At 49.7% G+C, this 27,818-nt stretch overlaps 1 protein-coding gene across 2 annotated transcripts in view; it reads left to right on the plus strand.

Annotated features, from left to right (window-relative positions):
- NISCH (nischarin) overlaps positions 1-27,818 on the plus strand; it is a 57,520-nt gene that overhangs the window by 1,425 nt on the left and 28,277 nt on the right. Inside the window, exons 2-15 of one of the 2 annotated variants that reach the window (XM_055413982.2) lie at positions 826-909; positions 1,574-1,756; positions 11,081-11,129; positions 12,119-12,282; positions 12,982-13,077; positions 14,406-14,501; positions 15,955-16,107; positions 17,203-17,271; positions 17,771-17,956; positions 18,108-18,236; positions 19,590-19,703; positions 19,989-20,100; positions 24,342-24,466; positions 25,524-25,573. In XM_055413982.2, coding sequence (XP_055269957.1) covers positions 826-909; positions 1,574-1,756; positions 11,081-11,129; positions 12,119-12,282; positions 12,982-13,077; positions 14,406-14,501; positions 15,955-16,107; positions 17,203-17,271; positions 17,771-17,956; positions 18,108-18,236; positions 19,590-19,703; positions 19,989-20,100; positions 24,342-24,466; positions 25,524-25,573 — 1,610 coding nt within the window. Of the gene's footprint in view, positions 1-825; positions 910-1,573; positions 1,757-11,080; positions 11,130-12,118; positions 12,283-12,981; positions 13,078-14,405; positions 14,502-15,954; positions 16,108-17,202; positions 17,272-17,770; positions 17,957-18,107; positions 18,237-19,589; positions 19,704-19,988; positions 20,101-20,641; positions 21,730-24,341; positions 24,467-25,523; positions 25,574-27,818 lie in introns of those variants that run through there. The other variant, XM_088831806.1, reaches the window with a different exon arrangement.

Raw genomic sequence — 27,818 nt, forward strand, 5'->3', positions numbered from 1 at the left:
CTCCTAGTCCACAGGGCTGAGGCCTTCCTCTGAATGGGTGTTGGGAAGGTGGTGATTTTGTGTCCTTTTGTCCGGGTTTGCTGAGTTGTATAATTATCAACACCTACCTTTGATTGATCACTTACTACGTGTCAGGCCCTTTACAAAGGATTTTGCATGCATTACCTTTGATTCTTAATCCTACCAGATTTTAAGATGGGAACTGAGGCTTAGAGAACTTAAGGCTTCCAGTCACTTACATAAGTTGACATACATACATAAACTATAGCCAGGAATGGCAGAACCAGATTTTGAACACAGGTCTTCCTGGCCCGTTCCCTTCTGTTAGGGCTTAATTATCTATCACTGCTCTCCTCTCAGCTTCTAAGTGCCTTGACTCCTGGCTGTTTTCAGCTCCTGAACCAGCTGAAAGTGTTGGAAGAGGACTTGCTTCTAGGATATAGTCAGGGCTCCTGAGAAAGAACTAAAGCGGAAAAGCTGGTCTTGCCAAACCTGACCCTGTTTTGCCTCAGAAGGAAAGGCCTTTCTTGCAGCTCAGGTTGGATTGGACTTTGAATTACATGAAGGCTGGAGTTTAAAAACTAGAGAGATTACTTGATATGATAGCTGCCTTTTTTGTTTCTCACTGTTGGATAGGGGTCAGACTTATCCCATATGCCTGCCAGAACCAGTGCTAGGGCCATGGAGGAGGCTAAAATGGGGCCCCTGCTTCTCAGCAAGGGTCAGGTACAGAGGGTGGTGGGCAGGGGTGTCCTTCAGCTATTGCTGAGGGTAGGGTGGGGCTTTCCTTATCGCTGGCTAGGCAAGGGCTGTTTTCCCTCTTAGGTTTATATCATCCAGATCACTGATGGGAGCCATGAGTGGACAGTCAAGCACCGCTACAGTGATTTCCACGACCTACATGAAAAGGTAATTGAGAATTGGGGTCCTGTGTTTCTGGGCTTTGGGGGCTTTTAGGCCAAGTTCCCATTGTGTCATGGATTGGTTTTAGGGAAAAACTGGTTTATTAATGTAAACGGCAAAAAAAAACCCAAAAAACAAACCCGTTGGATCCTGGGAATTCAACCCTTGCATGAGACAATGTGCAAAGAGTGTATTTGAACTTCAATTTTAAGATTGACAGTTGTAGCTAGGATATGAGATACTGGGATAGTTTCCAGGGAAGGGAGCAGGCTTCAACTTGTTCCACCTGAGCATACCTGTTCCAGGACCTGTGCTTTAGTATCTGGCTGTAATTCTTTCTTTGCGTTTGGAGAGAGCTGCCTTTCTCTGGGTCATTTGTAGCATGAGAATTTTGTTGTGGTTTGAAGAAGACGGTGACTTCAGGGGCTTTGAGGTATTTCCTAAATGTCTCCAAAGTCTCTTGGTGGAACTCACTGTTTAGAATTGTACTGGTGTTTCTAGTGCTGATTAAACTTCAGGCCAAAGCCAGGTGCACTAGTTTGATCACTAATCGTGGTACTCCTGCCACAGTGGGCTTCGTAGCAAGCATCTGCCCTCAGCTGCTTACCTTGGCCTTGCACAGTTGCAGAACCTCTTGGTCTGTGGTTGACATGCTTATGTTTTCTTGCAGCTTGTTGCAGAGAAGAAGATTGATAGAAGTCTGCTTCCGCCCAAAAAGATGATTGGGAAAAACTCCAGGAGCTTGGTGGAAAAGAGGGAGAAGGATCTAGAAATTTATCTCCAGACACTCCTGGCCACCTTCCCTGATGTGGCCCCCAGAGTGCTGGCCCACTTCTTGCATTTCCACTTTTACGTAAGTTCCTCTTGGGTTTTCTCCTTCGCCAGCAAGCCTACAGCCGCCAGAGCTCCAGGTAGCAAACCTTGTAGACCTCAACTTTGTGAGGTAGGCTGGAGGAGCATCCTGGCGGGTTGGGGTTTAGACAGAGCGTGTTCATAAACGGATTTGCCTTGAATTAGGCTGACCGGCTGTGGCCACAGAGAGGTTTTCCTCCACCACAAGTCGTTTTGTTGAGCAAAAACGGCCTGTGGGTGTTTGAGCAAGGTTTCCATCCAAATGGATGGGGTTAGATTAGAAACAGCTGACACCTGGCATCGACTGTTGTTGAGTTGTTGGTTCCCAGCTCAAAGCTAATTAAGGGATCCATCTGTGTTGGCAGAATATTGCCATCTTAGGGCATCGTCAGAGTCCAGGGTGCTGAGTGAGGGTAGATGGTGTCCTCCGATGGGAGTGTACGTCTCAGGGCAGCTCTGCACTCCCTTCTGGGTGGAGGAACAATGGTCATGGGCTGCTGGTGACAGTATGAGTTGTCACACTTCAGGGAGGGAAGTTTGGTGCAGTGTGAAACCAAAGCGTCAAACAAACCAGCAATTTCATTTCTGAGAATTTATTCTAAGGGAGAAGACTGGGCAACTGAGGAAAGGATATAGGTGTAAAGGTAGTCATTCCAGGATTGTAATAAGATACTGAAGACAGTCAAAAGCCCCATAGGAGGCGACTTAAAAAACAAAAAAATTAAAGGGTGCTAGCATGGAATTCGGAGAAGGCAATGGCACCCCACTCCAGTACTCTTGCCTAGAAAATCCCATGGATGGAGGAGCCTGGTGGGCTGCAGTCCATGGGGTCGCTACGAGTCAGACGTGACTGAGCGACTTCACTTTCACTTTTCACTTTCACACATTGGAGAAGGAAATGGCAACCCACTCCAGTGTTCTTGCCTGGAGAATCCCAGAGACGCGGGAGCCTGGTGGGCTGCTGTCTATGGGGTCGCACAGAGTCGGACACGACTGAAGTGACTTAGCAGCAGCAGCAGCAGCATGGAATTGGATATTATGCTGCTAGAAAAATGATGATGTGTCTGTGGATTTGTTGATGTAGGAAAACAAATGCATTACTAGATGAAAAGAGCAGGGCAGAAAGTGGTATTAGGGTATGGTCCCATTTTTATTTAAAAAAGAAGTTTGTATGAATATATTTGGGAAAATTCTAGGAGGTTATACATCAAAATATTACGAGTTGTTTTTCAGTAGTAGATTTTTGGATAATTTACATTTAATTATTTTCCTTTTGTGTGATGAAGATAGGAAAAAAAAACAACCCACTCCCTTTTCAGGCTTGCCTTTTAGGAAGGGACCTGTGGGTTGTGGTCTTAAAAGCCCAAACTTGTTTAAAAAATAACTGTCTTGAGATATTTTCAGAGTGAGACAGCTGAACCTTTCTTGAAGTGTTAGATAGAACCTGGAAATTTGGTGGTGGCACTAGCAGTGGGCCACTCAGCTTGGAGAGGCCCTGTGGAAAAAAGAGTGGCGTTTATAGATGGGAGCTATGTATGTGTCTTTGGATTTTGTTCGGTATGTGCCAGCAATGTATGTGGCTAGCACTAGTTTTCCTGTTGTAGACTTTTTTTTTTTTTTTTGCATTTTCTTTCCTTATGTGAAAAAGAAAAGTCCATTCCTTATGTGAGTCTTTCAGATAACTAACTGGTTAGTGTTTTAAGAAACGCTGTACTTTAAGAAAGCTTTGATTAGCTATTTAAAGTATAATTCATTGCTTAAGACCTGGGCCTTTGAGGCAGTCTTCTGGCTGCCTATGAGTATGGAAAGGCCTGGACTGCTTTTTGTTTTTTAAATAATTTATATGTTAATTTTTATTAATTTGGTTGCGCTGGCCCTTTGTTGCTATGTGCCGGCTTTTCTCTAGCTGTGGCAAGTGGGGGCTGTTCTTCGTTGTGGCTCACGAACTTCTCATTGCGGTGGCTTCTCTCGTTGCAGAGCACAGGCTCTAGGTGTGTGGGCTGCAGTAGTTGCAACACGCAGGCTCCGGAGTTGCGGCTCTCAGGCTCTAGAGCACAGGCTCAGTAGGGTGTGGGCTGCCATTCCCTTCTACAGGGGATCTTCCTGACCCAGAGATTGGGCTTAGTTGCTTCACACCTTGTGGAATCTTCCCAGGCCAGGAATCAAGCCCATGTTCCCTGCATTGGCAGGCAGATTCGAGTCCACTGAGCCACCAGAGAAGTACTAGGCTGCTTTTTTGAGATAGGTTTGCCTGAGGTAGGCCTGGGCCTTCTCTACATCTGTGATGGTTCTAGTTTGAGGTATGTTCTACTGCTTGGAGCAGTTTGAACATATTTGAAATAATTATTATCAGAATGGCCCCTTGGTTATATAAATCTAGAGTTCTGAAAAAGTAATTGATCCATTATTAAACTAAATCACGGTTGCTTAGCTGTGGCACTGTTGACGTGTTGGACCAGACGATTGGTGTGGGGGCTGCCCTGTGCAGTGTTGAGCAGCATCTCTGACCTCTGCCCACTGGATGCCAGTAGCGCCCCACCCCAGCCTACCCGCTACCCGCCAAGTTGTAACTACCAACAGTATCTCCACACATTGCCAGATACTGCCTGCGGGGCAAATTGCACCTGATTGGCTTGAAGCTCAACATTCAGAAAACAAAGATCATGGCATCTGGTCCCATCACTTCATGGGAAATAGATGGAAAAACAGTGGAAACAGTGTCAGACTTTATTTTTTTGGGCTCCAAAATCACTGCAGATGCTGATTGCAGCCATGAAATTAAAAGACGTTTGCTCCTTGGAAGGAAAGTTATGACCAACCTAGATAGTATATTAAAAAGCAGAGACATTACTTTGCCAACAAAGGTCCGTCTAGTCAAGGCAATAGTTTTTCCCGTGGCCATGTATGGATGTAAGAGTTGGACTGTGAGGAAGGCAGATCGCCGAAGAATCGATGCTTTTGAACTGTGGTGTTGGAGAAGACTCTTGAGAGTCCCTTATCCTGCAAGGAGATCCAACCAGTCCATTCTAAAGGACATCAATCCTGGATGTTCATTGGAGGGACTGATGCTAAAGCTGAAACTGCAATACTTTGGCCACCTCATGCGACGAGTTGACTCACTGGAAAAGACTCTGATGCTGGGAAAGGTTGGGGGCGGGAGGAGAAGGGGATGACGGAGAATGAGATGGCTGGATGGCATCACCAACTCTGTGGACATGAGTTTGAGTGTACTCCGGGAGTTGGTGATGGATAGGGAGGCCTGGCGTGCTGTAATTCATGGGGTCGCGGAGAGTCGGACATGACTGAGCGACTGAACTGAACTGAGAATCACTATATTAGATCTTCAAATGAATTTGGACAGACAGGGTCCAAAAGATTTGTCAGCTTTTTTACAGCCCTTAGGGAAGTTTTCTGGTAACCTTCGCCCCCATCAGTGTCCTCTCTGAATTTACTCCCAGTGTAGTCCACCTCTTGTGGGGCTGACATTGAACAGGGTAGACCCAGGGAACCCTATTTGGCTGGGGTGTGGAGTTTTTTTTTTTTTTGGTATATAATTCACATAGAAAATTCACTCTTACAAAGTGTACAAGTCTCTGGTTTTTAGCATATTAACAGAATTGTGCATCTATCACTACTATCTTAATTCCAGAACATTTATCACATAGGAAGGAACTGTGTACCCATCAGCAGTCACTAATATGCTTTCATAATATATGGGTTTGCATATTCTGAACATTTCATATAAATGGAATCATGCAATAAGTGACCTTTTGTGACTGACTGCTTTCACTTAGCATAGTGTTTTCAAGGTCCATTCATGTTGTAAGCAAAAGTAAGTACTTCAATTCTATTATTGTCAAGTACTACTATATTATTCAGAGACACCATATATTGTCTATTTATGAGTTAATGGACTGATAAATTTAGCTTGCTTCTAGTTTTTGGCTTTTATTAAATAAGGCTGCTGAGAACATTCGTATGTTTTTGTGTAGACCCATACTTTCTGTTGGGGCTTCCCAGGTGGCTCAGTAGTAAAGAATCCATCTGCCAGTGCAGGCGAAGCAGGTTCAGTCTCTGGGTCAGGAAGATGCCCTGGAGAAGGGAATGGCAGCCCACTCCAGCATTGTTGCCTGGGTAATCTCATGGACAGAGGAGCCTGGTGGGCTGCAGTCCATGGGATCACACAAGACACAGCTTAGCAACTGAAGGGTAGCACCAGCATGCTTTCTGTTGGGTGTGTACTGGGAGTAGCGTTGCTGGATTGCGTGATGACTCTGTTTGTGAGGAACAGCCATGTTTTCTTTGGTAGTGGCTGCACCATTTATTGAGTTGGCCAGAAAGCTGGCCAACCCTGCGTGTTCTCGCCAGCAGTGTGTAGGCTCTTACGCTCCCACGTCTTTGCCCACACTTGCTACTGTTCACTTTTACTGTAGCCATCGTCATGGGTGTAACGTGGTATCTTGTGGTTTCCATTTGCATTTGGCTTATGACTAATAATGTTGAGCTTCTTTTCATGTGCTTGTTGGTTATCTGCATGTCTTCTTTAGATAAAGTTATCGAAATCTTTTGCGTCTCAGAAAATTAGATTGTTTTTGTTGTTGAGTTGTAGGAGTTTTTTATATACTCTGGATATTGAAACCCTTATTAGAAATATGATGTGCAGATATTTTCTCTCATTGTGTGGATTGTCTTCGTTTTCCTGATCGTGTTCTTTGAAACACAAGTTTTCGATTTTGATGAAGTTTACCCATTTCTTTGGCCACTTCATGCGACGAGTTGACTCACTGGAAAAGACTCTGATGCTGGGAAAGGTTTGGGGCGGGAGGAGAAGGGGACGACAGAGAATGAGATGACTGGATGGCATCACCGACTCTGTGGACATGAGTTTGAGTGAACTTCGGGAGTTGGTGATGGACAGGGAGGCTTGGCGTGCTGTGATTCATGGGGTCCCGGAGAGTCGGACACGACTGAGCGACTGAACTGAACTGAACTGACCCATTTTTTTCCTCTAGTCACTTGTGTTTTTGGTATCATATCTAAGAAACCATTGCCTAATCCAAGATAACAGAAATTTACAACTATGTTTTTCTTCTAAGAGTTTTACAGTTTTAGCTCTTGTTTTTAGGGCTTTAACCATTTTGAGTGGGTTTTTGTGTATGGTGTGAGGTTGGGGCCACCACTTTGGGGCAGGCTGTCTGACAGGCAGGCAGAGCCGAGTTTGTCTTCCAGCCCTGCTGCTTCCTGACAGTTTATTCAGAGGCAGTCATGGAACCTCTGTGTGTCTCAGTTCCTCTTGTGAGTTGGAGGAGGGATGATCCCAGGCCCTTGGGAATTGCAGGAGACTCTGCAGTGAAGGTGAAGGGCCCAAAAGAGGTCTGGGCTTATGGCAGGGGCTCTCCAGGCCCCAGCCAGTGCCAGCTATTCTAGTTAGGAAATGCTTTCACTTCTTGTCAAAGGTGGCCTTTATATCATTTTGTTATCTTGAAACCAGTTGGGTAGAACAAAGACGCTTTTTGAAATTTGAAATCAGAGTAGGATAGAACCGTTACCATCCTAAAGGTGGCTTTTGGTCGTTTCTTTTAGTTGCAAAATACAGGCTGTAAGTGATAACAGATACCTTTGCGGCTTACTTACAGTCTTGGAGCTCCTTCAGCCAAAGTTTAGGCTTGAATCTCTCAATGGGGAATTTTTATGCACACAGCGTTCCCTGACTTCTGCTGGTGTGCCTCATATAGGCATGAAATAAGTTATCAAGGGCTCCGACCCCTGTGTGTGTATAAACCACACAGTGATGTGTAATTGAGTCCCTCGTTAATGCCCCACTGACACGCACTCTTTGCTCACGCCTATGCCAAGCAGGAGCGTTGGACTGGCCTGGGGTTACTCACTGAGTAGGGTCTGTGCTGCAGGGGGCTCGCAGACCTGCATGTACTGACATGCTGTCAGAACAGTGGTCTCCGAACCACAGCCTAATAGTCTGCAGTGCATTTATGTGCATAGCTCACTTGGTAAGGAATCTGCCTGCAATTTAGGAGACCCCAGTTTGATTCCTGGGTCGGGAAGATCCGCTGGAAAAGTCATAGGCTACCCACTCCAGTATTCTTGGGCTTCCCCTGTGGCTCAGCTGGTAAAGAATCCGCCTGCAATGCGGGAGATCTGGGTTCGATCCTTGGGTTGGGAAGATGCCCTAGAGAAGGGAAAGGCTACCCACTCCAGTATTCCGGCCTGGAGAACTCCATGAACTGTGTCGTACATGGGGTCGCAAAGAGTTGGACACAACTGAGCAACTTGCCCTACAAGGGTGCTGCTCCAGGGTGCAAACCAGCATGTGACCCTGGCAGGTGGCTGATTGATTGGAATGTAGCATGTTTGGAAGTGGGTATTATAGTTTTTAAACACCTTTTTTTTTTAATTGAGAAATTTTTTGAAGTATAAAGAATGTCTTTTAAATCTTTTATTTATTTTTGGCTATGCTGGATTTTCATTGCTACAGGCAGACTTTCTCTACTTCTGGCAAGTGGGAGCTACTCTTCATTGTGGTGCATAGACTTCTCATTGCGGTGGCTTCTCTTATTGCAAAGCATGAGGTCTAGGGTGCACGGGCTTCTGTAGTTGCGGTTCCTGGGCTCTTGAGCACAGGCTTAGTAGTTGTGGTGCATGGTCTTAGTTTCTCCTTGGCATGTGACATCATCCCGGACCAGGGATCAAACCCGCTCCTGCACTGGCAGGTGGATTTCTTAACCATTGAGCCACCAGAGAAGCTCCCTGCCATTTTTTTTTTTTTTTTTTAGTGTATTTCAGTTCAGACATCTGTGGGACCCAGAAGTATTTCAAGTCCCTTCAGCTGGATTGGGTGGAGTGTGTGTGGGTGGGGGAGTACCCGTTTGCAGAAGTACCTCTGGGCAGAATCTGCAGGAGCTTTAACTGGGACCCACCGAAGCCCCTATTCCCTCCTAGCAGGAGGGAGGCCCAGCCCTGCTTACACTTGGCCACAAAGCCACAGTTGAACCAGAGTACTCTGAGGAGGCAGACAAAATGCTTCTCTGAAAAAACTTATACTGTGGATTTTGGGACTGAGGCCTTCCTTTGTTTCCTCTCTGATTAAGAGTCTCTCAAGGTGAAGATCAGCCAATGCAACTAAGTAGATAGTGTTGCCTCATATAGCTGCAGGGAGTGCTTCCTGTAGCCCAAGGAGAGGGGCGGAAGAAATTGTCTACTTTTTAGATTGCTCAGAAGTGGAAACATGCTCTTTGTTTAGCGTGAGTCCTTGGCCCTTACTATCTCCCAACTTTCTGGGTCTTCCGGAAATTCCAGCCCTATCTCTTCAGTTGGGCTGGTGTTGACGCCAGCTGCCCAAAGAAATGCAACTTTGAGGATAAGGGTTGCTGGTACTAAGTGTGTGCTGGCTCCCTTTTCCCTTGTGAGACCTAGTGTCTTTGCTGGACTGGAAAGGCTGGGGAGCTGCTCTTGGGGACTAGAGGTGGGTGCGGATCGGAAGCCTCTCGGGAGTCTGTGTCTTTCAGGGCTGTCCAGGCGATGGGCGATTCTGACTGCACGCCAGATGGGGAAGTACTGATCCGGAGACAGGGCTTGGTTCTCAGAGTGTAGGTAGAGAAATGAGCTTCTGGGTCAGTCCATGGTCTTCCTGATCTTCGGTTCTTCATAGCAGCCAAGGAAGTAACTGCCCAGCAATTGAATTGTTGTAGGAGACTGAAGTTGAACTTCTGAGTGAACTGATGGCCTGTCCTCTCACTCATTGGAGCCTCTCTGGCTCAGAGCTTGCTGTATCCTTCTGGTGGCCCTTTTACATTTGACCTCGTGTCTTGCCAGACTCTGAGCCCCCTAACAGTGGAGCTGTGTTCGCTCATTTTTCTCCCTTCGGCTTTTTGTTCATTTGTGAGAATAAGGGGGAATTAGTCTCATACAAGCTGAATTTTAGGCAGATGAAATAAGCACATTTTTAAATAAGAGATACCTTAGAGTACTAAAAGGAGAAATTAGGGGAGTGTTTTTATAATCTTAGGGTTGGGAAAGAGGTCCCAGAAGTCACAAAGGAAAAGAATCACAGGTTAAAAAAATGTAAACTTGACAAACCTCTCTCTGTCAGGAGAGCTGGTGTGAACACACATAAAAGGCATACACAGACAAGGAAAAGATACTTAGGTATTTCCAGCATATAAACAACCATGAGGATATCCTTTGTGTGTAAAAGGTAAGCAAGAGATGAACAATAGAAAAACAGGAGAAGGACACTCTGTCTCCTGCAACCTGGTGCCTTTCAAGTTCCGTAAACACACTAATTGCACGTCCTGGTGGCCGAGGTGTTCCTGTGAGTTATGAAGGTGATTGTGCAGTTTTCATCTGGACCTGTTTACAAAAGTCCTGTTGGCTGCCATCTGTCAATTAGGTACCGTTCTTACCTGTAGGATGTGGGGTTGCAAGCCCTGGGGCTCTGACAACCCACAGTTACACCCCTGAAATGCTGAGGCAGTCAGCTGTGTACCGAGAGAGGCTTCACGGCTAAGCACTTGAAAGCGTGGCTTTGCGAGTTTCTTGCCATGTAACATTGAGGATCGCAGCATGTATCCACCCAGTTTGCTCAAAATAAGAGCCTCCTGGCCTAGGGCGTGGGGAGGACTGAGTGAGCCTCTTGGTGGGGAGCACTTAGGCCATTGCCTGGTGTGAATTGAGACCCAGCACATTCGCTGGTAATGTGACTGAGGGTCATCCTCGTTGTGCTGCCTTTACCCCATCACCCTAAAAGGGAATCCTTTCCTGCATCTTTCTCATGACCCTGGGCTGAGTGGTGCTGTCACCAGCCTTGGAGGGATGGCACAGGAAGAGAGCCGGTGCTCACTCTTTGCTCAGATACCTGTGGGACATGAAACGAATGTCAGTAAAAATGGTCACTCCTAGGCAGGGCTGGCTCTGTGAGGCCTTTTTTTTTCCCCATCAGGGTAATGGGAACCTCTTTTCCAGAGGAAGCAGGACTGTCTGTCTGCCATGCACCTCTTAGTGATCTCCCAAGGCCAGTTTTGGGAGCTGTTGACTTCCCAGCCAGCGCCTGACATGGCCAGGCTTTGTGGTCTCCTGGGCCTGGAGTTCTCAGCCCATGCTGAGTGGCCTTGGAGCTGATATCTGCGTAACCAGAAATCCTCTTTTCCTTTCTGAGCTGCTTGATTCACTTTAGATTTGCTCTCTCCGTTTTGTTCTACTTCTGGAGAGCTGGCTTTGCAGCGGTGGAGGGAGTAGATGGCAGGAATGCTGCAGGTCCCAGTGGTGGGGAGTTGGGGAATATCCTGACTGGATTTTGTTTTCTCTTCAGGAGATTAATGGCATCACTGCAGCACTGGCTGAGGAACTCTTTGAAAAAGGTATATGGCCAGGGGTCCTTGGATACTGGATGCAACTTGGCTAGCCCTGTTAGGCGGCCAGGGGCCCAGAACTCCATCAATTGGCTCTGTACCACGTGAGTTTTAGCCAGGACCCACCTTCCCAGGGTTCCCCAGATCCCTGGACCTGGTCCACAGGCAGGCCTGTGCACCTGTCTGCTCTGCAAGTCTGAAGAGCTGTGTTCTTCACCTCAGGACCCCTGGGCCCCTGTCTTCGGGGGCTCTATTCTCAGGCTCAGGTTGTATTCCAGGGCCTTCTGATGGAGTTCTGGGAGGTGGGTGCTGCCCTCTTGCACCGGGTTTGTTCTTACCTAAAAGGGTTCAGATGGCACTGAAGCTGCCTTAGGGTCATGACCCTGGCTGAGAGCACAATAACAGTAGCTAAGATGTTCTGAGTGAGTGCTTGTGGTCCAGACTTCTGTGGGTATCTTACTGCTTCCTGGAAAGAGGCCCGGACAAGGACATTGAGGATGAGAGGCCCAGTTAACTGTCTGAGGGTGCATGGCTGGACAGCGCGAAAGGAGGACCAAACACCAGTCTGTCTGGCTCAGAGCCCCCTCCTGCTCTCAGGCCCCGTACTGTGCTAGCACCTTAGGTCTCACCTGACCTTAAGACATCTGCGTCTTAGAGGTTCCAGCATGGGCCCATTGCCCTCAGTGTTGCCTGCACTGGCATTCTCCTGGCCCAGGGCCGCAGATTTTAACTCTGTCTCACCTAGGAGAGGCTCCCCAGAGCAAATTCCTGCGGCCCTTCCCTCCTTTGTAATCACGTGTCCTGGGGTGACTCTGAGCTGTCAGCCCAGGAGGGAGGCTGCTTCTGCATGTTCAGGAGGGTCCTTCCTTCGTCCTGACTTGGTGCGCATAATGGGTGCCAGCCAAGTGCTTGTTCACTGTTGGCTGGGTGGGCAGGTACCCTGGCCGCACAGCGGGGCTGGGACCCAGTGCTCACCTCTTGGGCTGTGGCTGTTGCAGGAGAACAGCTCCTGGGGGCTGGCGAGGTCTTCGCCATTGGACCCCTGCAGCTCTATGCGGTCACCGAGCAGCTGCAGCAGGGAAAGCCCACGTGTGCCAGTGGGGATGCCAAGACAGACCTGGGGCACATCCTGGACTTCACCTGTCGCCTTAAGTACCTTAAGGTAAAGCTGTGTGAGCCTGGTCATGGGGAAGTGCTCGGTCATGGGCACGCAGCTCTTTACTTGGGTGTGTCAGGTGGGGGCAGGGGAGTGTGTGGGTGTGTTTGTGTGTGTGGGTGTGGGTGTGTATACACTGCAGGCCCTGAGGAAAAGAAGGTGACGTTTGGTGATCTGGGCACTGTGCTTCCAGCTCTGAGCACCAGGGGGCAGTCATGGTCCAATGGCCCCCTACTTTGAACCTTGGCTTTAGCCTGCTTTGTTGATCATGGAAGTGCGGAGTGGGAGTCCTTGCCCAGACTGCCTCTCACAGCCTGGCAAAACTTGGAGCAGGGTTTGGCAGTTGTTGCAACACTGCTCGGTGAACACGGATGGGAAGTGCTGGTTGCAGCTGCTGCTGCTGCTGCTAAGTCGCTTCAGTCATATCTGACTCTGTGCGACCCCATAGATGGCAGCCCACCAGGCTCACCCATCCCTGGGATTCTCCAGGCAAGAACACTGGAGTGGGTTGCCATTTCCTTCTCCAATGTGTGAAAGTGAAAAGTGAAGTCACTCAGTCGTGCCTGAGTGACCCCATGGACTGCAGCCTATCAGGCTCCTCCGTCCATGGGATTTTCTAGGCAAGAGTACTGGAGTGGCTTGCCATTGCCTTCTCCGGCTGGTTGCAGCAGCATCCCCTAATTCACACCATTTATTTGGCTGTAGGTTTCTGGCACAGAAGGACCTTTTGGGACCAGCAACATTCAGGAGCAGCTCCTGCCTTTTGATCTGTCCATATTCAAGTCTCTTCATCAGGTGGAGGTAAGGCCCGGGGTCCCTGGAGTGCAGGCAGGACTGTGCCCTCACAGGATGGCCTGATTTCTGACCATTCTGTCCGTGCCTAGGGAGTGTTCCTGAGGTTGAGTGTTTGGATTTCATCGTAAGGCACTGTTGCTTTTGTGTCTGTCAGTATGTGGCAGATTCCATTTAGGGAAGTCAGGCGCTGTGGAGGCAGAGAGGCGCTTCTGCTGCTCTTGGCTGGTCTGTATGTCCCCACCCCGCAGCATCTGGACAGGTTGGAGCACCAGCGCCCAGCTTCTTCTGGGCTTCTTCATTGCTCGAGTTGAAGTGCTCGAAAGTCATCCTGTGGGTCACACAGAGCCGATTCCATGTCTGCATCTCCCAGGACAGATCAGCAGAGGGGTTGCAGGATTCTCTGCTCTCTGACATGCCTGCACCCGACAGGAAATACTGTGCATTACTCACTGCAGAACTCTTCTGGGTTCGCAGTGCCAATTTTATTACCTTTTCTTCTTCTTTTTTTTCTTTAATAAGAAGGGGACTCAGTAGAGAATAGTGGAAAATGCTTTAACACAGCAAGTTCTCAAGCATGGCTTTTGTGTGCAGCCCTGTTCCCCATGTCTAATGTTCATTCCTCTATGAAATCTTAACAGCCACGTGAAGTGGGCACTTACGTTCCCATTTTGCAGTTGAGGAAACTGAGACTTAGGGGTGTAAGGAAGTTTGGCCAGGATCACACAGTTAAAAGGGGAATCTAGTGTCTGTGTTCAGCAGAGTCTGACTCTGCAACTTGCTGGGCTTGTCTCGGGAGGTCCCTTGAGGACCCTTCCTTCGATGGGCATCTAGGCCTTGACCAACACAGGCAAATGGGGCTGGGTAGTGAGAGGAGTGCCTGACTGGGCAGGCTGTGGCTCTGCCAGGCGGGGTCTGCGGGTATGTAGTGTAGCGCTCGGACAGGTGGCTTGAGGGAGGTGGTTTGGCTTGTACCCCTCCTTCCCCCTGCAAGGCTGCCGAGGCCAGCGGAGTGGGGCAGGTGATGTTGCAGAGGCCCCAGGCTCTCCAGCTCTGGTGTCCCTGGCTCTCACTTTGTGTCCAGCCCCCAAGCCCCAAGCAACTGTTCAGAGAAATGAGTTTGTGTCTCATTGTCTCACAGGCTACTTCAGAACATATCTAGTTAGCACTAAAAACTGGGGAAAGCAGAGACTTAGGGTTTGAGTCACCACCTGCCTCGAAGGATTCAGGGTCACTGATGGTTGTGCTCCTTTTGTGTGTGGGTGGTGAACATCTACTTCATGGGACTTCTGTTGGAGTGATGATGCCTTTCTGAGACACAGCTGTTCTTGTTCCAGATAAGTCACTGTGATGCCAGGCGCATCCGGGGGCTGGTTGCATCCAAGCCCACCTTGGCCACGATGAGCGTCCGTTTCTCTGCAACCTCCATGAAGGTAAGGGCCACCTGTTACCTTCCTGGGTGCTGTCTGAGGGGCAGGGCCCTGCACTGTGGTGGCCTCACTGCGAATCGTGCAAAATCTACTGTCATCTGTCAGGAATCAGAAGCCAGACTTTCCCCTGGGTAGCTGCACACTCATGTGGGACCTCCCAGTGCTTGACAGTCCCTGAGATGCTTCAGGCTACATTGTCATCCCAGATCAACACTGTTAAACCAGAGATTTTAAGAGCAGGGTAATCCCCACCCCCCAGAAAAAGGTCACTGGTTTTTACTAAATTTTCAGCAGCACGAGTGTCAGAACATTTATTAGATGAATGGATGGAAATGTTCTCTAACTATGAGAAGCCCTGGCTTAGCACTCATTTGTGTCTTGTTCTCAGTGAACTTGAATAGGCAGGCGAGGTGGTGTGTGCTGGGCCCTGCTGTTTATATGTGAATGACACAAACTCACAAACCAAGTATGTAAGAGGTTTTTTCCTTCTCTCTTTACATTCTCATGGTTTGCATCTTAGTAATGACTTGACTTCCAGTTGGCGCTAGTGGTAAGAACCCAGCTGCTAATGCAGGAGATGTAAGAGATACTGGTATGATCCCTGGGTTGAAAAGGTCCCCTGGAGAAGGAGATGGCAACCCACTCCAGTATTCATGCCTGAAGAATCCCATGGACAGAGGAGCCTGGCAGGCTACAGTCCATGGGGTCGCCAAGAGTTCGACGTGACTGAAGTGACTTATCACTTAGCAGACTCAGTAATCTTAAAGTTCTTCTAGAAAGAAGTGTAGTGTTACTTGTAGAACTTAGAGTATCTGATGAAGATTTAGGTTTGATGGAAAGTCTTTCTCTTGAGGCTACTGGCTGAAAAGAGGCGGCTTGTTTCAGGCAGCTTTGCCCCTCTGGGAGATGCTCCCTGCTTCCCTGCTCAGGGAGCCCAGAGTGAGCCATTGAGAGAGAGGTCTTATCAAAGGGCATCAGAAGCGAGGAGACCCCTCCTTCCCCGTAGACAGTGCCCCCGTGCTCCCTGCTGCTCCCGTCTCAGCCCTGCTAGATTTAACCCTGTGAAGTAATGGTTAAAAGGCCTATTGTCAGCTGCGGGGGCCACAGTGCCAGCTTGTAAAGCACGGTTGCCTGGAAACACAGCAAATTCTGACCTTCAGCCTCCAAGATTTAAGCCAGAAAAGGCATCACTGTATAATGAGGCTCTTGTGAGCTGGAAAAGCGTTTGCTCCTGCAGCAGGGCCAGAACATATTCCAAGTGGCCGTTATGTTTCTAAGCTCTTCAGTTATTTCACAATCATTTCGAGGCATATGAACCAAAGCCCCGTTTTAATGCAAGTTCACTTCCACATACTAAATATGCTCCAGCCCTTCCTGAAATTTTGCAATGATTGTGTTCCCAGTGAGTGTTGCATGAGGGCTACCATGGGGGTGCTCACCAGATGTTCTCACACAGGAAGTTCTCGTTCCCGAAGCCTCGGAGTTCGATGAGTGGGAGCCAGCAGGCGCAGCCCTGGAGGGCCCCGTGACTGCCGTCATCCCCACATGGCAGGCGCTGACCGCTCTGGACTTGAGTCACAACAGCATCTCCGAGATCGATGAGTCTGTGGTATGTCTCCACGGCCTGACCAGACCCTGGGGGTGGGTGTTTAACCTTTTACCAAAAGGACCACCGAAGACCTGTGTCCAGTGCTCTGTGCATTGCCCGCAGTTCTTAAGTTAATGGGGTTATTTAAAAGTTCATAAAAATCTTAGGGCTTCTCTGGTGGCTCAGTGGTAAAGAATCCACCAGCCAATGCAGGAGACACTGGTTCAATCCTTGGTCCAGGAAGATCCCACGTGCCATGGAGCAGCTAAGCCCGTGCACCGCCACTGTTGAGCCTGAGTTCCCGAGCCCGTGTGCGGCAACTGCTGAAGCCCACGCGCCCTGGAGCCTGTGCTCCACGACAAGAGACGTCGCCACAACGAGTAGCCCGAGCGCAGCCCCTGTGGAGAGTAGCCCCCGCTCACTGCAGCTAGAGAAAAGCCTGGGCAGCAGTGAAGACCCAGCACAGCCGAAAATAAATACTTTTTTTTTTTAAAGGAGTGCTTAGAACGAAATGAAGTGTATTAATTGTGTGTGCTTTTGATAGCATAGACACAGTAAGTGGTGAAATTTATTCCCAAGAAGGGGAGCAGAAAAGTTAGTCCACAGGTTCCAGGGACATTCCTGGTAGTTCAGTGGTTAAGACTTTGTGTTTCCACTGTAGTGGGGACAGGTTTGATCCCTGATCAGGGAACTAAGATCCAGCGTGCCTCACAGTGCAGCCAGGAAAAAAAAAAGGTTCCAGATGTGCCCCTGTAAGAGTGACATCCAGAAGGTACTTGGGCAGAAGTTTGGTTCCTGTGTTTGTGCGTCTCGATGAGGGTAGGTAGAGTTGAAGAAGGACACACCTTCTGTCTGCAACCTTGCTGTTTATCACTTTTACAAGCCAGGTGTTCTATTAAAAACAGTACGTCAGTGCTCAGCACTGGAGTCCCTCTGTTACGTGTTCGTGAGGATATGCTGCTTGCTGGGCCCTGGGAGGTGTCCCGTCAGGGGCCGTGCACAGATGGCCTGCCCAGGAGTCTGTGGTCAGGCCGAAGCATCTGTCCCTCCTGTGTAGGGGCTGGAAAGGGTCCAGTCTCCTAGAGTAACGTCAGGTGTTGTCTTTTCTTTCACAAGAAACTGATTCCAAAGATTGAGTTCCTGGACCTGAGTCACAATGGAGTGCTGGTCATGAACAATCTGCAGGTAATTAGTGTCTTTGGAGACCTTTACTGTCTGCGAGCTTCTCACAAGGTCCCGTTCTCCTGAGATCCAGGAGGCCGATGTGGCCTTGGGAGGCTTGGGATTTCTCTAACGGGCACTTGAAGGGTCTCTGGGTGTACTGGAGGTTTGTAAAGGCAGAGCCTGCTGCCGTTCCCTTTGGGTCGCAGCAATGCAGTGAGCACTTGTTGCTCTAGTTCCCAAAGTATAAATACACATTGGACATGATGAAGATGATGCCTCCGTTGTGAAGATGGACAGCCTTGTTTTCAAACCCTGCCTCTACTGCCCTGTGGGCCATGTTGGCTCTGTAAACCTGTGCAGGGAAGAAGAGTTTCCCTTCTGAAAAAATGTCAGAGGGAACAGAGCCAAGTTGCAGAACTAGTTGTTTTAGGTTGGAAGGCCCATTACACCCTTGATGTCAGTGCCCACTCTTTGGACCCTGGACCTTAATCACTTGACCCTGTTGTTGATGCCGCCACAGCACCTGTACAACCTTGTGCACGTGGACCTGTCCTACAACAAGCTCACCTCCTTGGAAGGGGTTCACACCAAACTGGGGAACATCAAGACCCTGAACCTGGCAGGCAACCTCCTGAGGAATCTGAGTGGCCTGCACAAGCTGTACTCCCTGGTCAACCTGGATCTCAGCGACAACAGAGTCGAACAGGTGAGCCACGCCCCAGAAGGGACACGGGGTTCTGGGGTGGTTGTGCCTCGATGTTGGTCACTTCAGTGAGAATGAGGGGCTTTTGTTGGCTGTCGCTTGTGTTGGCACGTTGCTGAGCTGTTAGTGAAGGGACTCGGGGGATGCCTTTCAGATGGAAGAGGTCAGAAGCATTGGCAGCCTCCCGTGTCTGGAGCACGTGGCTCTGCTGAACAACCCCCTGAGTATCATCCCCGACTATCGGACCAAGGTGCTGGCTCAGTTCGGAGAGCGGGCCTCGGAGGTAAGCTGCTTGGGGCGACTCAGCTGCAGGTGACACCTGCTCACATACACCTGCCTGCTTCAGAAGGCTGTCCTGACCCTGAGTGGCCTTTAGGATCAGGGAAGTTCACTGCCTCCATAGGAAAAGGCTCCCTTGCTCCTCTTCTCTTAGGGGCCATAGGCTGCCACGCTTCCTTAGTAGGCTGATCTCATGTCTCCTCCGTCAGAGCATCAGGCCTGGGGGGCTCCCCAGGAAGGAACAGGCACAGCCTGAGTGTGGAGGGACTGTCCTCTACTTGTTAGAAAGTAACATTTACTGTGGGCTTCTCTGGTGGCTCAGCAGTGGAGAACCCGCCTGCCAGTGCTGGAGATGCGGATTCCATCCCTGAGTCAGGACGATCTCCTGGGGGAGAAAGTGGCAGGCCGCTCCAGTGTTCTTGCCTGGGATAATCCCATGGACAGATTACGAGCTGGCGGGCTCCAGCCCATGACGTTACAGAATCAGACAGAATTTAGCGACTAAACAACAGAGTCAAGAATAAGGTCCTTAATTCTAAGTATCTCATTTCCTGGACAACTTCTGGCCATAAAAATCTCATCATAAACCAGATGTGTTTCCCCATCTTGGCCAGTGTCACCGAGCCCAGTATCTGCTGCCTGCTGAATGGTCACCTGCCCGCCCCACAGGTTCCCCTGCAGGTTCACCTGTCTCCTTGCTTCGAGCAGGCCACCTTCCCACGCTCCCCAGATCCCAGGCCAGAAGAGATCTGGAGGTCTGTTTGCGTCATCCCCCCGACCCCTCCATGTGTTTTCCACCCCAGGTGTCCCTTTCTCCACACTCACCAAGATGTCACCTCCTCCCCTCCCTCGGCCCTTGGGATCTTCCCTCATTTGACCACTCTGCTGTTCCCCACTGCCTGCCGGCCCATACCTCATTCCTGCACTTGAAGGTGGGGTCCCTGCCTTCCTGCCTACTTCCCATGCCTTGGTTCTCCCCGTGCCCCAGCCCAGAAGGCTCTCCCCTTGCTCTTTGCAGATATGAGTTTCGTCATGATTGGAGGCTTAGTTCAAGGCACCACCTTCCCCTACTCCCAACCGTCTCAGAGGCCTTCTCAGTGAACCCTGCGCCCTGTCTTCTCTTTTCCGAGAGGAACTCCCGGAGCCAGACTAGGCATTGCAGGGCCTTCATGGGTCACTCCAGGGAGCTCCCAGGTCACTTCTGTGGGTGGCAAAGATCTCACCTCCTTGCAGGCTGAGCCTCTGCAGCCTTGTGTGTCCTTATGGGGCCTGGCCTACACCTCAGCAGGACCCCGCCATTCTGCTCACTCCATGCTTGCCAGCCCCTGTGCTGATGGCCATTTCCTAAACACCGTAGGTCTGCCTGGACAACACAGTGACCACAGAGAAAGAGCTGGACACAGTGGAAGTGCTAAAAGCGATTCAGAAAGCCAAAGAGGTCAAGTCCAAATTAAGCAACTCTGAGAAGAAGGTGGGTCTTCATGTGGGAAGCGGGGCGAGTGGTGGTGGTGAAGGAATGGCGTCCTGGCCACACCACCCTGCCCTCCCCTCGACTGTGCGTCCCTGTCCATTCTCATCCATGAGATGGGGGTGGCCATCAGACCTGCCTCCTGGGGTTGCTGAGGGTTAGTCAAGATCCTCCCTGTCACCAGTGTTTGTTTGTGAGCACCATAAGCCCTTCCCGTCTCTGGCTCTGTCCAGTTCTGTTCTCCTGGATCTTTTACCTCTGCCCGACTGACTCAGCACTCCCCTTCAGGTCAGTGAGGATTCTCGGCTTTCTGCTGCCCCCTGTGTCAAACCCAGCAGCTCCCCACCCACCGCGGCTCCCACCTCTGCCTCCCTGCCCCAGCCCATCCTCTCCAACCAAGGTAACCGTGTGTGTGTATCTGCCTCCCTGGAGCTACACAGGCCCTGCCCGGGCCCCCAGCTGGGCTGGGGTTGGGGGAGTGGGTTCAGATGCAGGGAGGGCACGGTGCTATCTGCACACCAGCCCCTCCCGGGGAGGCGCATGGCCGGGGGGTGCCTGGCTTGTTTTCTCAGTTTGCTCAGTGAAGACGCCCCATTGCTCTGACACCCACATCCAGTTCCTCTAGGGCACTGTGAGGTGTGCTCTTGGAACAGGCTCGGAGTGCTGGCCCGTAAGGACCCCATGCGCCTGCAGGCAGTGTGGGCAGGCGGGCTGCCTGTTAACGAGAAACCAGGCCTCCTGGTTACTTCCCTAAGTCAGCCCCCCCGCCCCGCCCCTGTGTGGGGAGTATGCCTCATCACTGTGGCCCTGGTGGTGTGACCCAGCCCCGAACGCTGTGTTGGTGGGGCCGAGATGGGCTGTTGGTGGACCCATGGAAGACCAATCCCTTTCACCCACCCACTGTCTTAGCGTTTTCAAAGGGCTTTCACCTCTGAACCCAGGGATCCTCGGAGATGAGTGAGTGAAGCAGGTCCCATGAGTGTCTGCTGGCCCGGCCCCCACGGAAGAGGGGAGGGTGTGCCGTCCCGAGTGGAGCCGAGGCTCGGGACACACAGGAAAGAACGCCGCCTGCCCGGGCTCCTGGAGTTGGAGAACTTGGTGTGAGGTCTTGGAAAACAGTTTGACCCTATGTTTCAAGAGCCAGAAAAACGTTCCCACCCCTTGACTTGGTAACCCCGCTGGTGGGGATTTTATCTTAGCAGGATAAGATAACAGGGAAGGGGGAGGTGAAATGCTCACCGCAGCGCTGTTTCTGCCAGCAAAACATGGGCCATGACGGGCGTGAGAGAGTGAGAGGGAGGTTAAGCCGTGGTCCGGAGTACCCTGCAGCCATTACCACCGAGAGGGGAAGGCGGGATATGAAGAATGCTTGGTGAAGTCAGAGAGCCTGTGCAGGGCAGCTCACCAAGGTCACAGCCATGGACGTGAGCCAGAGAGTGGACAGGGCACGTCGGTGCCGGAGTCGTCATCTGTTTGCTTTTGTAACATTCTTGATTGAGAAATTCTGGTTTTCTATTTCTTTTTTTTTTACATATATATATAAAAGGGGAGGGGGCCTGTATCACTTTGAAGATGCTTCCCTGACCTGTCTCCTGTTGAGGGGCCAGAGCCCTCTTCAGGCCCCTTCCCCGCCGCACGCGGCCTGGCACAGCCCTGGGGCCTGCAGGGGGTCTGCGTGGCTAGGCTTTGGGGACCGGGAGGTGCGACTGGCCCGCCAGGCTGGGGACCCACCAGTTCTCAGTCTGCCTTTGTCGAGGGAAGCAGTCAGTGAGTGTGAGCAAGCGAGTGAGCTCTGGGTGGCGAGGGAGGTGTCTGCCCCCCACAGCTGCAGTTGTGGGCGGCCTCCCTTTGGTGGCGAAGCCTCTGCAGCAGCCAGAACCAGGCTCAGTCCCCTTCTTCACAGCCCCTGCTGTGGGGGGCACACCACACAGTGGCTCGCTGTAGTCTCCCCCTTCCTTTCCCAGTCCTTCCACTGGACATTTAGATGTTGTCTCCAGACCCTCTTATAAATAAAACTGCAGTGGATGTCTCTGTGTGCACATCTCTTTACTTTTGCTGAGAAATGACAAAGGTTGGGCCCGTCTAGGCATTCTGATGTCCCCTGTCCAGTCCCCGGAGTGGTCCTTTCTGACCACTTGTTTATACAGACCACAGTCCAGGAAGGAAGCAGAAAGACTGTCCCTATTCACATTTCCTCTGCTCCAAACAGGGTTTGGGAGGGTAGTGACAGGAAAATGCTGCTTTTTGTTGCTAATGTGGAGGAATCCACAGAAATTTGTGTTCAGCCATGTGCTGCTGGACCTTGCCTGTATGGGCAAGGATTTTTTTCTGCAGGGAGCAGCTTTGCTCCCAGCCCGTTTTTGTAGAAGTGGACATACTTGTGAGTAAGCTGTCCGCCACCCCCCCACCCCCGGAGCCCGCCAGGAGGGGACACTGTCCATTAAACACTAGGCCTCTGGTCACCTCAGGACCTGCTAGCCCAGCTTGTTGGAGCCATGGAGGGTTGTGGCCAAAGGGACTGATATGGGAAGTGTCAGAGTCGATTCTCCAGCCAGCCCAGGTTCAGGAGCTGAGAGGAGGCTGTAGAGATGTGGTTAGGAGAGCAGGCGCCTGGCCTGGGTCCCCTGAGTTTACATCCCAGCTTCCCTGGCTGTGGTCCCTGAAGCAACTTGTTGCCTCCAAAAGCTCTGTTTTCTCTACCCTGCTTCATCAATTCTAAGATGCACACATTTCCGCCTTGTGACTCTGAAGTTGAGATGCGTCTTTCAGTCAGTGGCGTCTCATAGCCAGCTGGTATTTGTGATATAGTTGTGGGAACACCTTCCGCAGACACCTGCTAAGACCAAGATGGCGCCACATCTACGCATCTTAGATTTGATGAGCTGTGGTAAATAATGGAGGCGTGCATGAGCTGATGCTGGGGAAGCACTTGGCACTGCTGCTGGTCCATCAGAAGGGGTCAGTAAGTGCTCCCCACCTGTTTGTTTGTTGGAGGGTTTCCAGATGACCAGAACAGTCCCCTGAGAAACTTGGAGCCTCTTGGGAAGCTGAGCTGTACCCCCAAGGGAGGATGGGGCAGAATGATTTGGGGCATTTGTGAAAGAGAGGTCTGTCTAGAGCAGAGAGGATTTTGCTCTGGAGGTGTATGTGAGGTGACTCTCAAAAGATGGTAGGATCTGAGCACGTGAGGGAGGAGGGGGTGAATTCCAGGAGAGAAGAGCATGCTTCATGCCTGGCTGTGTGCCTGCCACCCTTCCTGCCTGTGCTCAGCCCCTGCTGCTTTGCTCTGGGGGTGGGTGGGGGGGGTCTGGATTTGGACCATCTGCCTGCCCAGCCCATGAGTAGAGGACCTGGGCTGTGTGAGTTGTCCTGACCCCAGGCCACAACAGAGCAAACAGTGGTGTGGGGCTCTGTGAGCTCTCTTTGAGTCATTTTGTTGGGCTCTGGTGACTGGTGGTAAAGCCAGGCTATGGAGGCGAGCCCTGGCCTCCTCGAGATTTTGGAATTAGGCGTTGACGCCCAGCATTCATCCAACCAGCTGCATTTAGGAGAAAGTTAAAAAACATTTTACCCTCAACCAGTCTAGAAAAAGTTTGGAGTGAAATAATGGACCCAGATGAGCTGAATTCATACAACAACCTCAGCAGGCTTTAAAAACAGCCTGAATGAGTCAGAGTGTGCTGTCCATGGGCGGTGGCCTTGGGGAGAGTCAGTGGGATGTGTCCTGTGGGAAGCTGGACCTGGTTTGTCCTTGCCAACCCCGGAGGAAACCTGAGCCAGCAAGCAGGCCCGGCCTTCTGATGAGGGGTCCGGGACTCCTGGATCCGCAAAGCTTCCCAGGGCTGTTGGGTGGCGGGGTGGAGACTTAGGCTCTATCCCCAGGAAGAGGCCCTGGGAGCAAACAGGTCTAAGACTCCTGGACATTTTGCCAAACTGCTCTCTGAATGGGCGGGGCAGCTTGTCCCGCAGTGCCTGCCTCTGCCCAGTTAGGCAGCCTGACCTTTGCTGAAGTGAGAGGCAAAACTCTCCCTTCTTGGATGGTTCAGGAGGGTGACCTTGGTCTTGTGTCACACCCATTGGCTGTTCCTTTGTGGAATGTCTATTCGTTCTTTGCAGCCTCCTAATGGGATTTCTTTTCCCCATTTTTTGTTATCTGAGAAGGAAATGGTAACCCACTCCAGTATTCTTGCCTGGAAAATCCCATGGACGGAGAAGCCTGGTAGGCTACAGTCCACGGGGTCGCAAAGAGTCGGACACGACTGAGCGACAGAACGGAACGGAAGAGCATTTTATAGGTTAAAGATACAAACCTTTGACAAATACTGTGAGCACTTTTTTCTCACTTCATTCAAGTTTTTTGTTTTTTTTTTTCGTACAGAAGTTTAGTTTTCATGTAGTCACACCTTAAGTTCTTCCTTTGGATTCAGGCTCAGAAATTCTGTCCCTTCCTGAGATTAGATGGGCAAGCGTTCATTCTTCTAGTTATTTTGGTTTTAACATTTTCTTCTGTAATCCACTTGCCTGAATTTGGGGGTTCTGATTAGCCCCCAGCCATGCTGCAGCCCGAGGGTGCAGCCCCGTTTGTTGAATGGCTGCTCTCCTGCCCCTCCTGCCCCACCCGCCTGCCCCTGGTCTCTCTAGGAATCATGTTTGTGCAAGAGGAGGCCCTGGCCAGTAGCCTCTCATCCACCGACAGTCTGACTCCTGAGGACCGGTCCATTGCGGGAGGATGCTCTGATTCTTTGGAGTCCATCCCTGCAGGACAGGTAACATCCTCCTCCCCCTCCCCGGGGTTGATGGCCCTGTGCCCACTCTTCTGCCTCCAGCTGTCTGCAAGTAGGAGGTGGCCGGTCTGGAGTCGCAGCAGACGTTGCCAGTGCTTGGTGCACTCTGCTGTGTGGTTCAGGGTCTGTTCAGTTAGCATCTGTGTGTCTGTCTGTCTCTCTGGGCTGATGGGGATAGGCAGTTTTCTCTCACTGGGTCCTAGGGGGCGAAGCCAGGTAAGCCTTAGTGCCTGTGAACAAACTTTGTCCTGAAGAAAGCAGTTCAAAAGGTCCTGGGGGGGCTTGTTTGCGTTCCAAACCCATCAAGAAGTTTCTCCCCTGCTGTCTGGCACCTCTGGACCATTTGGCCCACTTCTACCCATCAACCTGGTATTCTGGGATACATTGTGACTTTGTTACCTCCTCTGTGGCTGCTGGTGAGGGTCCCTGAGGTAATTCCTCCTGTGTCTCAGGAAGAAAGAGGCCGGCAGGTGTGCGAGGGGCTTGCTTGCTGTGTGTGGGGTGTGTGCTTGGTGTCTGAGCCTGCCGAGCCCTGTCTTTGCTCACCAACACAGTCATGCGCTGTGGCACTGGGGCAGTGGGCAGTTCTGCTCTGTCCCAGCACTCCCCAGCACTCTCCCTTCATCCAGGCCACTGGGAGGCCTTGCCAGGCCCTACACAGCCTCTGCTCACCATGTCCTCTTCTGGCCCAATACCAAATTGGTAGGCAGTCCACATAGACTCTCTGGTATGGCACAGGGAACGTGCAGGTGCCAGACCCAGAGGCACAAACTGAGCTGCAGAGGCTGAGAGCCTCTGGTCCAGAGGTTGGAAGCATGGACTGGAGTCAGACACAGGTGGGAACCTCAGCCCTGCTGTGCATTGGCAGGATAACCGGGTGACTCTCTGTCTCTCGGGGCCCCAGGATCCACCCCAAGGTGGAGTGGGGATAGCGAGGCGCTTCCTGCAGGGCCATGAGGGAGGGCTCAGGGCTGGTACCTGGTGATTGCCAGGGCATGGCTGAGCAGCTGGGGGCTGACTGTGTTTCTTTTCCTGGCAGGCACCTTCTGATGATTTAAGGGACGTGCCAGGAGCTGTTGGAGGTGTAAGGTAGGGAAGAGGCTGTTGTAGAAGACATTCTGGGCCTTTTTATTGTGCTCAGCTGTGGGCTAGTAGTAACCAAGATTGTGTTAAAAATCTGTTCACTGAAGTTCCGTAGAGTTTGTTCTTCCTTTGAATAAACAAACAGATGAAATGGGCTCTGCTCTGTTTCACAGTTCTAATCCCTAAATTTTGCTTTTCACAAATATTATCCTATACTTGGGGTCAGCATATCAAGGCCAGTTTAGTCCATTGCCTGTTTTGTACAACCTGTGATTTAAAAATGATCGTTCCATTCTTTTTTTTTTAATTTGTATATTTTTAAATGAGACAAAGATGATTTAATGATAACAGGTACAATTCACAAAAAAGATTGACAACCCATTAGACACCTGACAACAAAGAAAGATATGTAAAGCAAAAATCAGAGGAAATATCAGGGAAAAGAAATTTATAATCATAGTGAAACATACTAACATTTCTGTGAGAATATTTTACTAAATGTAGGAAAAATAACAGGAGCATCTTGAATAATGTCATCAATAATTAAACTATAATAGATTTGTATTTATATTAATTTACGTTAATCTTATATCCTACATGAATACATTTAAAAATTTGTATCTCATACATTATTATTAGATGTCCATAGGACATTTAAAGAAACTGGCAAAAAGATAAACATTATTAAATTTCAAAAGGTAGAATTCTTTTTTGTGTGTGATTCAGTTATACATATACACTTTTTGAAATTATTTTCCATTATAGGTTATTATAAGATTCTTCTATAGTTTCCTATGCTATATAGTAAACCTCTGTTGCTTGTTCATATCTATTTTTTAATAGAAATATAGCATTCTATTCGTACTAAGTTAAACAAGTGGAATCAAAATGTTGTAAATTTTTTACTTAGGCAAAAATTCATAAGTCTAAATTCTAAATAGTTTCTATAATATATATATGTATTCTTTATATGTATAAAAGCTTTTATCTCCTAATTTCATTCCTTTTTTATTATTAAACTTTATAATTTATTTTGGAGTTTAGCTGATTATCATTGTGATAGTTTCAGGTGGACAGCCAAGGTACTCAGCCATACATATATATGTATCCATTCTCACCCAAATTCCCCTCTGATCCAGGCTGCCACGTAACATTGAGTTCCCTGTGCTATACAGTAGGACCTTGCTGCTTATCCGTTTTAAATTTAGCAGTGTTTACATGTTTATCCCAAACTCTGTAACTGTCCCTTCCCCTCTGGCAGTTCTCCAAGTTCTCCAAGTCCGTGAGTCCGTTTTCTGTTTTTCAGATAAGTTCATTTGTATCATTTCTTTTTCGATTTTCCATATAAGGGATGTCATATGACATTTCTCTTTGTCTGTCTGACTTATTTCACTCAGTATGACAATCTCTAGGTCCATCCGTGTAGCTGCAAATGCAATTATTTCATTCTTTTTAATGGCTGAGTAATACTCCATTGTGTATCATATCTTCTTCATCCATTTCTCTGTTGATGGACATTCGGGTTGCTTCCCTGTCTTGGCTACTGTAAACACTGCTGCAGTGAATAGTGGGGTACATGTGTCATCTTGAATTAATGGTTTTCTCAGGGTGTATGCCCAGGAGTGGGATACTGGCTCATGTGGTAGTTCTGCTTTTAGTTTCTTAAGAAACCTTCAGACTGTTGTCCACAGTGGCTGTATCAGTTTACATTCCCATAAAAGAGCTTTTCCACTACCCTTGATAAAGGTTTAGACATTACTTTGCCAACAAAGATCCATCTAGTCAGGGCTATGGTTTTTCCAGTAGTCATGTATGGATGTAAGAGTTAGACTATAAAGAAAACTGAATGCTGAAGAATTGATGCTTTTGAACTGTGATGTTGGAGAAGACTTATGAGAGTCCCTTGGACTGCAAGATCCAGCCAGTCTATCCTAAAGGAAATCAGTCCTGAATATTCATTGGAAGGGCTGATGCTGAAGCTGAAACTCCAATACTTTTGCCACCTGATGGGAAGAACTGACTCATTTGAAAAGACCCTGACTCTGAGAAAGAATGAAGGTGGGAGGAGAAGGGGATGACAGAGGATGAGATGGTTGGATGGTATCACCAACTCGATGGACGTGAGTTTGGGTAAACTCTGGGAGTTGGTGATGGACAGGGAGGCCTGGCGTGCTGCAGTCCATGGTGTCGCAAAGAGTCATACAGGACTGAGCGATTCAACTGAACTGATAAAGGTTTGAGAAAGAACATG

This window comes from Moschus berezovskii, chromosome 24, assembly GCF_049115385.1.
Source record: "Moschus berezovskii isolate FMDL1 chromosome 24, NW_MosBer_1.0, whole genome shotgun sequence".
Taxonomy (NCBI): domain Eukaryota; kingdom Metazoa; phylum Chordata; class Mammalia; order Artiodactyla; family Moschidae; genus Moschus; species Moschus berezovskii.